The sequence below is a fragment of the Salvelinus sp. IW2-2015 genome, linkage group LG5, assembly GCF_002910315.2.
Source record: "Salvelinus sp. IW2-2015 linkage group LG5, ASM291031v2, whole genome shotgun sequence".
NCBI classification, from domain to species: domain Eukaryota; kingdom Metazoa; phylum Chordata; class Actinopteri; order Salmoniformes; family Salmonidae; genus Salvelinus; species Salvelinus sp. IW2-2015.
The window spans coordinates 29,229,664-29,241,616 of NC_036844.1; the positions used below are offsets into that span (position 1 = coordinate 29,229,664).

At 43.8% G+C, this 11,953-nt stretch overlaps 1 protein-coding gene across 1 annotated transcript in view; it reads left to right on the forward strand.

Moving 5' to 3' along the window:
* Positions 1-7,493, forward strand: part of LOC111964224 (leucine-rich repeat and calponin homology domain-containing protein 2-like) — an 88,708-nt gene extending 81,215 nt beyond the window's left edge. Inside the window, 3 exon segments of the mRNA XM_070443667.1 lie at positions 5,943-6,080; positions 6,242-6,319; positions 6,679-7,493. Coding sequence (XP_070299768.1) covers positions 5,943-6,080; positions 6,242-6,319; positions 6,679-6,798 — 336 coding nt within the window. The 3' untranslated portion in view covers positions 6,799-7,493.
* The last annotated feature ends 4,460 nt before the right edge of the window (positions 7,494-11,953 follow it).

The window sequence follows — 11,953 nt, forward strand, 5'->3', positions numbered from 1 at the left end:
ATATAAAGACACCTGTCCACACACTCAATCAAACAGACTCCAACCTCTCCACAATGGCCAAGACCAGAGAGCTGTGTAAGACATCAGGGATCAAATTGTAGACCTGCACAAGGCTGGGATGGGCTACAGAACAATAGGCAAGCAGCTTGGTGGAAGGCAACAACTGTTGGCGCAATTATTAGAAAATGGAAGAAGTTCAAGATGACGGTCAATCACCCTCGGTCTGGGGCTCCATGCAAGATCTCACCTCGTGGGGCATCAATGATCATGAGGAAGGTGAGGGATCAGCCCAGAACTACACGGCAGGACCTGGTCAATGACCTGAAGAGAGCTGGGACCACAGTCTCAAGAAAACCAATAGTAACACACTACGCCGTCATGGATTAAAATCCTGCAGTGCACGCAAGGTCCCTCTGCTTAAGCCAGCGCATGTCCAGGACCGTCTGAAGTTTTCTCACAGTTGAAGTGTACCTATGATAAAAATTACAGACCTCTACATGCTTTGTAAGTAGGAAAACCTGCAAAATCGGCAGTGTATCAAATACTTGTTCTCCCCACTGTATCAGGACGGCAATTACTCACCCCGTACTGGAGGATAGAACAGCGGCCTCTGGTAAGACAAGGGGTGGCGGTTTATGTATATTTGTAAACAACAGCTGGTCAACGAAATCTAAGGACCTCTCAAGGTTTTGCTCGCCTGAGGTAGAGTATCTCATTATAAGCTGTAGACCACACTATTTACCAAGAGAGTTTTAATCTATACTCTTCGTACCTTTCTATCTATCACCACAAACCGATGCTGGCACTAAGACCACACTCAATGAGCTGTATACGGCCATAAGCAAAAAGGAAAACGCTCATCCAGAGGCGGCACTCCTAGTAGCCGGGGACTTTAATGCAGGGAAACTTAAATCCATTTAACCTAATTTCTACCAGCATGTTAAATGTGCAACCAGAGGGGGAAAAATCCACATTTACTCCACACACAGAGACACGTATAAAGCTCTCCTTCGCCCTCCATTTGGCAAATCTGACCATAATTCTATCTTCCTGATTCCTGCTTAGAAGCAAAAACTAAAGCAGGAAGCACCAGTGACTTGGTCAATAAAAAGTGGTCAGATGAAGCAGATGCCAAGCTACAGGACTGTTTTGCAAGCACAGACTGGAATATATTCTGTGATTCTTCCGATGGGATTGAGGAGGACACCACATCAGTCACTGGCTTCATCAATAAGTGCATTGATGACGTCGTCCCCACAGTGACTGTACGTACCCCAAACAGAAGCCATGGAATACAGGCAACATTAGCACTGAGCTAAATGGTAGAGTTGCCGCTTTCAAGGAGCGGGACTTTAACCCGGAAGCTTATAAGAAATCCCGCTCTGCCCTCTGACAAACTATCAAACAGGCAAAGCTTCAATACAGGACTACGATTGAATCGTACTACACCGACTCCGGCACTCGTCGGATGTGGCAGGGCTTGCAAACTATTACAGACTACAAAGGAAAGCACTGCCTCGAGCTGCCCAGTGACACAAGCCTACCGGATGAGCTAAATTACTTCTATGCTCGCTTCGAGGCAAGTAACACTGAAACATGCATGAGAGCATCAGCTGTTCCGGTTGACTGTGTGATTACGCTCTCCGTAGCCGATGTGAGTAAGACCTTTAAACAGGTCAACATTCACAAGGCCGCAGGGCCAGACGGATTACAAGGACGTGTACTCCGAGCATGCGCTGACCAACTGTCAAGTGTCTTCACTGACATTTTCAACCTGTCCCTGTCTGAGTCTGTAATACCAACATGTTTCAAGCACACCACCATAGTCCCTGTGCCCAAGAACACTAAGGTAACCTGCATAAATTACTACCGACCCATAGCACTTACATCTGTAGCCATGAAGTGATTTAAAAGGCTGGTCATGGCTCACATCAACACCATTATCCCAGAAACCCTATACCCACTCCAATTTGCATACCGCCCCAACAGATCCACAGTTGATGCAATCTCTATTGCACTCCACACTGCCCTTTCCCACCTGGACAAAATGAACGCCTATGTGAGAATGCTGTTAATTGACTACAGCTCAGTGTTAAACACCATAGGGATTTCAATGCTCATCACTAAGCTAGGGACCCTGGGACTAAACACCTCCCTCTGCAACTGGATCCTGGACTTCCTGACGGGCCTACTCCAGTTGGTAAGGGCAGGTAACAACACATCCACCACGCTGATCCTCACCACGGGGGCCCCTCAGGGGTGCGTGCTCAGTCCCCTCCTGTACTCCCTATTTACGCATGACTGCATGGCCAGGCACGACTCCAACACCAAGTTTGGTGATGATACAACAGTGGTAGGCCTGATCACCGACAACGATGAGACAGCCTATAGGGAGGAGGTCAGAGACCTGGCCTTCTGGTGCCAGGACAACAACTTCTCCCTCAACATGATCAAAACTAAGGAGATGATTGTGGACTACAGGAAAAGGAGGGCCGAGCACTCCCCCATTCTCATCGACGGGGCTGTAGTGAAGCAGGTTGAGAGCTTCAAGTTCCTTGGTGTCCACATCACCAACAAACTATCATGGTCCAAACACACTAAGACAGTCGTGAAGAGGGCACGACAAAGCCTATTCCCCCACAGGAGACTGAAAAGATTTGGCATGGGTTCACCTATCCTCAAAAAGTTCTACAGCTGCACCATCGAGAGCATCCTGACTGGTTGCATCACTGCCTGGTATGGCAACTGCTCGGCCTCTGACCGCAAGGCACTATAGTGCGTACGGCCCAGTACATCACTGAGGCCAAGATTCCTGCCATCSAGGACCTCTATACCAAGTGGTGTCAGAGGAAGGCCCTAAAAATTGTCAAAGACTCCAGCCACCCTTGTCATAGACTGTTCTCCCTGTTACCGCACGGCAAGCGGTACCGGAGCGCCAAGTCTAGGTCCAAAAGGCTTCTTAACAGCCTCTATCCCCAAGACATAAGACTCCTGAACAGCTAATCGAAGGGCTACCCAGACCCCTCTTTTACGCTGCTGCTACTCTCTGTTTATTATCTATGCATAGTCACTTTAACTCTACATACATGTACATATTACCTCAATTACCTCGACTAACCGGTGCCCCTGCACATTGACTCTGTACCTGTACCCCCTGTATATAGCCTCGCTATTGTTATTTTACTGCTGCCATTTAATTATTTGTTACTTTTATTTTCTACTTTTTCTTATCTATTTTTTACTGAACACTTATTTTTCTTAAAACGGCATTGTTGGTTAAGGGKTTGTAAGTAAGCATTTCACTGTAAGGTCTACACCTGTTGTATTTGGCGCATGTGACAAATAAAAATGTATGTGATTTGAAGGCTCCGTGCAGGATTTTGCCACAAGGTAACTCTCGATCCACAATATAGCAGGGGATGTAAAGCCATAACACATATGTTTTTCCAGCAGCAGATTATGATCGATAATGTCAAAAGCTTCACCGAAGTCTAACAAAACACATTCCACAATCTTTTTATCAATTTCTTTCAGTCGACATTTGTGTCAGTGCCGTACATGTTGAATGCCCTTCCCTTAAAACCTCTACCGAATCACCCTCCCGGATCTGGGATCCTCCTCATCAGAAACGCTGACTAGCATACCCTAGCCTAGCGCCACAGGGAATATCATATAATATAATTTCATGAAATCACAAGTCCAATACAGAATTTTTTTTTACAGCGAAAACATATATTTATGTTAGCTCACCACAATAGCGCACAATAGCGCAACACACAACGCCATTTTTTCACCGCAAAGATAGCTTTCACAAAACCCACAAATAGAGATAAAATTAATCACTAACCTTTGAACAACTTCATCAGATGACAGTCTTATAACATCATGTTATACAATACATTTATGTTTTGTTCGAAAATGTGCATATTTATAGCTATAAATCCTGGTTTTACATTGCAGCCATAGTCACAAATGGCACCAAAACAGCCAGAATAATTACAGAGAGGCAATGTGAAATACAGAAATACTCATCATAAAATTTTATGAAAAAATACATGTTGTACAGCAAATGAAAGATAAACATCTTGTGAATCCAGCCAACATGTCCGTTTTTAAAATGTTTACAGCGAAAACACAACATATATTTATGTTAGCTCACCACAATAGCCCAAACACAACGCCATTTTTTCACCACAAAGATAGCTTTCACAAAACCACAAATGGAGAGTAAAATTAATCACTAACCTTTGAACAACTTCATCAGATGACAGTCTTATAACATCATGTTATACAATACATTTATGTTTTTGTTCGAAAATGTGCATATTTATGACTACAAATCCTGGTTTTACATTGTGAACATGGCGCAAAAATGCTCCAAATTGTCCGGAGAAATTTTGGAGAGTCACGTAATCTAACAGAAAAACTCATCATAAACTTTGCTGAAAAATACATGTTGGACATATAATTAAAGATACACTGGTTCTTAATGCAACCGCTGTGTTAGATTTAAAAATAACTTTAGTAAAAAGCACAGCATACAATAATCTGAGACAGCGCTCAGCCATTTCTCCGCCATGTTGGAGTCAACATATTCAACAAAAATATGAAATAACATCATAAATATTCTCTTACCTTTGATGAACTTTCATCAGAATGCAGTGCCAGGAGTCCTAGTTCCACAATAAATCGTTGTTTTGTTTTAGAATGTCCGTTTCTTCTGTCGAATTAGCAACTTTGGCTAGCATAGTGGTGCTCACGTGTCCATGAAAGTTTGACGCATGGAACGAAAAATTCCAAAAGTCATAATAAAAGTCGAATAAACTGGTCAAACTCAGTTGAAAATCCATCTTTAGGATGTTTTTCTCGTATGTATCCAATAACGTCCCAGACGGAGCATTTCTTCGTGTCTACCTAACGCATTGCAGAAAACGATATGGTTCTCCCAGGTGCGCAGCAAAATACTGCCAATATGGCTGACCTGTCACTCCAAAAGCTCTCATTCGGTCCCACATCAGGCTAGACACCTCATTCAACGTTCTACTGCCTGTTGACATCTAGTGGAAGGCYTATGAAGTGCATACATATCCATAAATACAAGGCAATTGAATAGGCGCAGCCCTTCACAGAGACCCATTTCAGAATGTTCAGAATGTTTGGAAGTTTGCCTGCCAAATGAGTTCTGTTTTACTCACAGATATAATTCAAACAGTTTTAGAAACTTCAGAGTGTTTTCTATCCAATAGTAATAATAATATGCATATCATATGATCTAGAACAGAGTACGAGGCCGTTTAATTTGGGCACTATTTTTTCCCAAAATGGAAATGGCGCCCCCTATTAAGAAGACGTTTTAAAGCATGCTGAAAATCTGTTGTCAATTTGTTTACTCTGAAATAACATTGTATCTGTTTAAACATCATTTTTCTCAAAATATTACTAAGGGCTGGTAACTGGCTGATTGGTCGGCTGTTTGAGCCTGTGAAGGGTGCTTTACTATTCTTGGGTAGCGGAATTACTTTTGCTTCCCTCCAGGCCTGAGGGCACATACTTTCCTTTAGGAAAATCCTCAGTAATTTTCCATCCAAGTTGTCAGGCCAAGGTGGCTTGTAATTGTTGGTAGACAACAACACTTTTTTCACCTCTTCCACATTCACTTTACGGAATACAAAATTTCAATGCTTGTCTTTCATAATTTGGTCAGTTATACATGGATGTCTAGCTTCAGAATTTGTTGTTGGCATGTCATGGCTAAGTCTGTAAGTCACTTTGGAAAGAAGTGTCTGCTATATTGTTAATATATATTATTTCCAAACACCTCCTATAGTGGACTGTTCATACATGTCTTACCTTAGTGGTTGCAATAGTTGTTGTACAATATTCCACAGTGATCTATTCTACAGGATCCATGTTGAATGTGTTATTTCTATGACTCCTCTCAGAACCTGGAGTCCAGACTAAAGGTCTTGCTGCCAGACGATGTCGGAGCTGCTCTGATGGATGGCGTTGTCCTGTGCCATCTGGCCAATCACATTCGTCCTCGGTCAGTGGCCAGCATCCATGTACCCTCCCCAGCAGTGGTAAGTACCTGTTGAAAACCTGTGGTTTTAAATCCCTAAAGCCGAAGCAAACCACCTGCCAAGAAGTAAAAAAAGCCAAGAATAATTAGAACAAATAAGGATAATTTTTCTCTGATTTTTTTTCCCCCTCCATGTAACTATTGACGAATTCTGTTCCACAGCCAAAGCTTAGCATGGCCAAGTGCCGCAGGAATGTCGAGAACTTCCTGGATGCCTGTAAGAAGCTGGGCGTGTCACAGGTAAACACACATCACCAAATCACCACTGTCTATCGCTGCCATCAGTCCTCTCAGTTACCAGCAAGAGATCTGATATGCCTCTTTTCCCAGTTATGGCGCACTCCCTTATCAGGAGAACAGATAACCATTTGTAGATAAACTTCTGTTTGAGTCCTGAACCTAATGTGGAAACCTCAAGAGGATAGGTTGAGGTTGGGTGCCACTGTTTTTGGTTCTTACAACTGCCTTATTGTTGTCTTGCTGACAATGTATTTTAACAAAGAAACAGACTGGCATCCAAACGTCAATTCACTTGTACTGACCTGAAAGTGTTTTGAAAGGACCGGTGATGACTGTGTGTTGTGTTTCTGCCCTGGCAGGACAAGCTGTGTTTACCCCACCATATCCTAGAGGAGCGTGGGCTGGTGAAGGTGGGTATGACCGTGCAGGCTCTACTGGAGCTGCCGGCCTCCAAGCCCACCCAGCTGTCTGCTGTCTAACAGCAGCCTGGACACTGCCTCAACCACCCGCCCAGCCCAGTCCAGCCCTCCACAACCCAGCCCTTCACCCCACAGAGGAGGGGGCTTCCAGCCTGCTTCGCTCATCACCGGGGACCAGGGACCCCTTAGGCGGCGAGGGCTGGGGGCTGCAGGGAGTCCATTGCCAGCTGACTGAGCCAAGAGAGGGAGGGGTTAACTCAGATCCTCCCACCCTTCCTGTATGATGTCAGCTGGGACCCACCTCCCATTCATCGGATTGTTAGCTACTGTCATGTCCTCCCCCAGGGGACCCTACTGTGCTGGTGTGTAGAGTACCAGTGTGGCTGTCTGTGTGACCTGCACAGTGTGGACTTTATGAGAGCTGGTGAACCCAAAGCCAGATCAGAGGTCAGACTAAGGAATGAATCACAGTGAAGATGAAGACCTGTCTGTCCCCATGGTGATATTGACTGGCCCATGCTCAGACACTTTTGAACCTAGTGGTGCGAACACTGAATTCACTGGGTTTTCAACACTCAGTATTGAAGACATTGGTAGTGAAGTGATAGCAGATTTAAAGGCATGTACTCACTCTTTCACTCAGAGAACTGAACTGCATGCTGGCCGAACCAGCCACACCACATCACTCAAGTGGTCCTGACACCCTGACTTTTCTTTTTGGAACAAATTAGCTTTCAAAGGGGATATACACTGCTCAAAAAAATAAAGGGAACACTTAAACAACACAATGTAACCCTAAGTCAATCACACTTCTGTGAAATCAAACTGTCCACTTAGGAAGCAACACTGATTGACAATAAATTTCACATGCTGTTGTGCAAATGGAATAGACAAAAGGTGGAAATTATAGGCAATTAGCAAGACACCCCCAATAAAGGAGTGATTCTGCAGGTGGTGACCACAGACCACTTCTCAGTTCCTATGCTTCCTGGCTGATGTTTTGGTCACTTTTGAATGCTGTGCGGTCGCTCTCAGCTCTCAGTGGTAGCATGAGACGGAGTCTACAACCCACAAAGTGGCTCAGTAGTGCAGCTCATCCAGGATGACATCAATGCGAGCTGTGGCAAGAAGGTTTTGCTGTGCTGTCAGCGTAGTGTCCAGATGGAGGCGCTACCAGGAGACAGGCCAGTACATCAGGAGACGTGGAGGAGGCCGTAGGAGGGCAACACAGCAGCAGGACCGCTACTCCGCCTTTGTGCAAGGAGGAGCACTGCCAGAGCTGCAAATGACCTCCAGCAGGCCACAAATGTGCATGTGTCTGCTCAAACGGTCCGAAACAGACTCCATGAGGAGTGGTTATGAGGGCCCGACGTCCACAGGTGGGGGTTATGCTTACAGCCCAACACCGTGCAGGACGTTTGGCATTTGCCAGAGAACACCAAGATTGGCAAACGCCACTGGCGCCTGTGCTCTTCACAGATGAAAGCAGGTTCAACACTGAGCACATGAGCACATGTGACAGACCTGACAGAGTCTGGAGACGCCGTGGAGAACGTTCTGCTGCCTGCAACATCCTCCGCATGAACGGTTTGGCGGTGGTCAGTCATGTGTGTGGTGCATTTCTTTGTGGGCCGCACAGCTCCATGTGCTCGCCAGAGGTAGCCTGACTGCCATTAGGTACCGAGATGAGATCTCCAGAGCCCTTGTGAGACATATGCTGACACATGCACATTGTGACCAGCTGGAGGTCATTTTGCAGGCTCTGGTAGTGCTCCTCCTTGCACAAAGGCGGAGGTAGCGGTCCTGCTGCTGGGTTGTTGCCCTCTTACGGCCTCCTCCACGTCTCCTGATGTACTGGCCTGTCTCCTGGTAGCGCCTCCATGCTCTGGACATACGCTGACAGACACAGCAAACTCTTTGCCACAGCTCGCTTGATGTGCCATCTGGATGAGCTGCACTACCTGAGCCACTTGTGTGGGTTGTAGACTCCGTCTCATGCTACCACTAGAGTGAGAGCACCGCCAGCATTCAAAGTGACCAAAACATCAGCAGGAAGCATAGGAACTGAGAGATGTCTTGGTCACCACACTGCAGAATCACTCCTTTATTGGGGTGTGTCTGTCTAATTGCCTATACATGCTTCAACCTTTTGTCTATTCCATTTGCACAACAGCATGTGAAATTTATTGTCAATCAGTGTTGCTTCCTAAGTGGACAGTTTGATTTCACAGAAGTGTGATTGACCTGGAGTTACATTGTGTTGTTTAAGTGTTCCRTTTATTTTTTTGAGCAGTGTATTTGTAAAGATCATTGTGTTATATCACAATATACCTCTGATATCCCAGAGGTAAAGCTTGGGACATCCTAAGTGGTGCTTTACCTCAGAGGAGCCAGCAGTAGCCAAGCACTGGTATACACACTTCTTACAGTCTGCATTTGAGAATAATTATTGTACTACCAATAACAGTGCCATTTGAGGGAAGAATGCTAAGCTTACTTTTAAAAGCATGCTATCCATGATTCCGATTTTCTACTGCAGCACATCTGTGGTGAAGGGAGGCTGCTCTGAGGTACTTCAGATGTGGTATTAGTAGCTCACCCCTGTACGGTATACGAGAGAGCCATCCCACTGCCACGGGACCTTCTCTCAAATGCAGACCTAGAGACCTGGCTACTGTGAATGCATGTAGCTTTGATCATACCACGTGTGCTTATTTGAATAGGACTTGTTGAAAGCACATGGTTATTTAGTTAGGATATTGTACCATATACACTTATAATGCTGAGATTGTATCTTTTGGTAATTTGATGCAGTGAAACAGTTKTTTTTTAATGTTGACATATTTAATCTTTACATTTATAACTTGCTCCTCTAGTTGGATTCACAACTGCAAAACGTAAAATAAGGAACACAACATAAACAATGAGGAAATCCCATAGATCATCGTTCATCACTCCAGTCCTCCAGTTCCACAACAGTACATATTTTTGTTGTAACCCTGGACAAACACACCTGATTCAACTCGTCAACTAATCAGCAAGCCCTCAATGAGTTGAATCAGGTGATTAGTCTTGGACTACAACAAAAAGATGTACTGTTGTGGGTACTTGAGGACTGGAGTTGGGAAGCGCTGCCATAGATGAATCCCAACCACTGAACTATTTTAATCAGGAAAATTATTTATCTATTTATTTTTTTCTATTTATATGCTTTGTTTGTTTGTTTTTCACCCCTGATGACCCCTTAAGTTATATGACAGGAGTTTGCAGCTCCAAACTGGTGATATTTTCCTGCTTTAAGCTTTGGTGTTTGCTTTGGTGTTTGTTCTTGGCCACAGTTTACATGTTCATTGCCTCAAAAAGCCTGTTTCAATTAACCTCACATTGCAGGAAATCTGAACAATTGTTCCAGATGCAGTTTCACTTAAAGGAGTTTCATTTTGTTTCCATCCGTAAATTTAGTCCTACTATTGCACATACTTCAAATATTATTTTGTGTGGTACAGGAACAAAGGTATTTTTGTCTGAAATGTCTGTTTGATTGAATCAGTGTTACTCACTGAGGAATATTTATACTGAACAAAAATATAAACACGACATGCAACAATTAGTTACAGTTCCTATAAGGAAATCAGTCAATTTAAATAAATTCATTAGGCCCTAATCTATGGATTCCACATGACGTGGTCACCTTAAAAATAAAAAAAGTAGCAGTGTGCATCAAAAAAACAGTCATTATCTGGTGTGACACCATTTGCCTAATGCAGCGCGACACATCTCCTTCACATAGAGTTGATCAGGCTGTTGATTGTGGCCTGTGGAATGTTGTCCCACTTGCTGGATATTGGCGGGAACTGGAACACGCTGTTGAAAATGTCGATCCAGTGCATCCCAAATATGCTCAATGGGTGACATGTCTGGTGAGTATGAAGGCCATGGAAGAACTGGGACATTTTCAGCTTCCAGGAATTGTGTACAGATCCTTGTGAAATGGGGCCGTTTATTATCATGCTGAAACATGAGGTGATGGTGGCGTATGAATGGCACGACAATGGACTCTCGTCACGGTATCTCTATGCATTCAAATGTGACCCACCACCTGGATTCGGTCCTATGTGGCAAAATTTGAAATTATGTTTTTTTACATAGAAGTAGAGACTCCGGGCTAGGAAATGGTATATAATACACTGCAGTTGAGGAACAGTGAGAAAATGATTCTGCTTTGAAAGTTGATAAACTTGTAACCCCATTTTTATGGAAATGGTCCGTGAATATTTTGGTACACCTACTGGAGGGGTATTCTTTGTCTACAACCATTCAGCATCGTTCACACCCTCCTAAGCCTTAGCCCCACCCATCTCTTTAAGGATTCACTGTGTAGTAAACAACCAAAGATTTCAAGACTAAAAGTGGTGAAAGTAGTAGCAAAAAGTAGTAGTAAAAATAAACTTTATCTAGTCCTTGGCTTATATCCTAATCTGACTTTGGTGCAGGTCATGTTGTTCTTCACATTACCGTCTCTGGTAAACACACACTATATCAAATAAAATCAAAGTTTATTTGTCACATGCACAGGATACAGAAGGTGTAAACGGTATAGTGAAATGGTTACTTCCATCGTGTAGTCTTTTGTTTAGACATGTAGCTAGCTAGCTAAACAATAAACCATAATCCCAATTATAATGCTGCGTTCAAAACAACTGGGAACTAAAAAAAACTGGGGAAAATCTATTTGAATGGTCATCCAACACGGAATTCCAACTCTTGAACTCGGGCCTCTTTCTAGAGCTCCTGCACAGATCATACACGTAATGTGAGCTAGCGAGCCAGCTAACATTAGCTAGCTAGCTAACAGTATGCTTTAACTTGCATTGAAAATGACTTTCTGACAAAATTTGAAATATATAATATCTGAAAATGTAGCTAGACATATACCCGTATACGTGGATGAACGCTTCTCCCTTTGTCATAGATACCATGGTTGCGCTTAGTTTGAAGATGTAATCTGGAGGGAGGTGTTTTATACAACAGCCTTCTTTCTGTGTTCTCTTTTTGGACTCCCTCCGCATTTGGCAATTATCTCTTTGCTTCCACCGGGCATTCCACCGATTTCAAAACCCGGTCAACTTCTTCCGTGACAACTACACCGTTTCTTCCCCACCTTTGTCATCAGAAGACTACAATGTCTGGTTCAATTAAAATATTTTTACCTAAA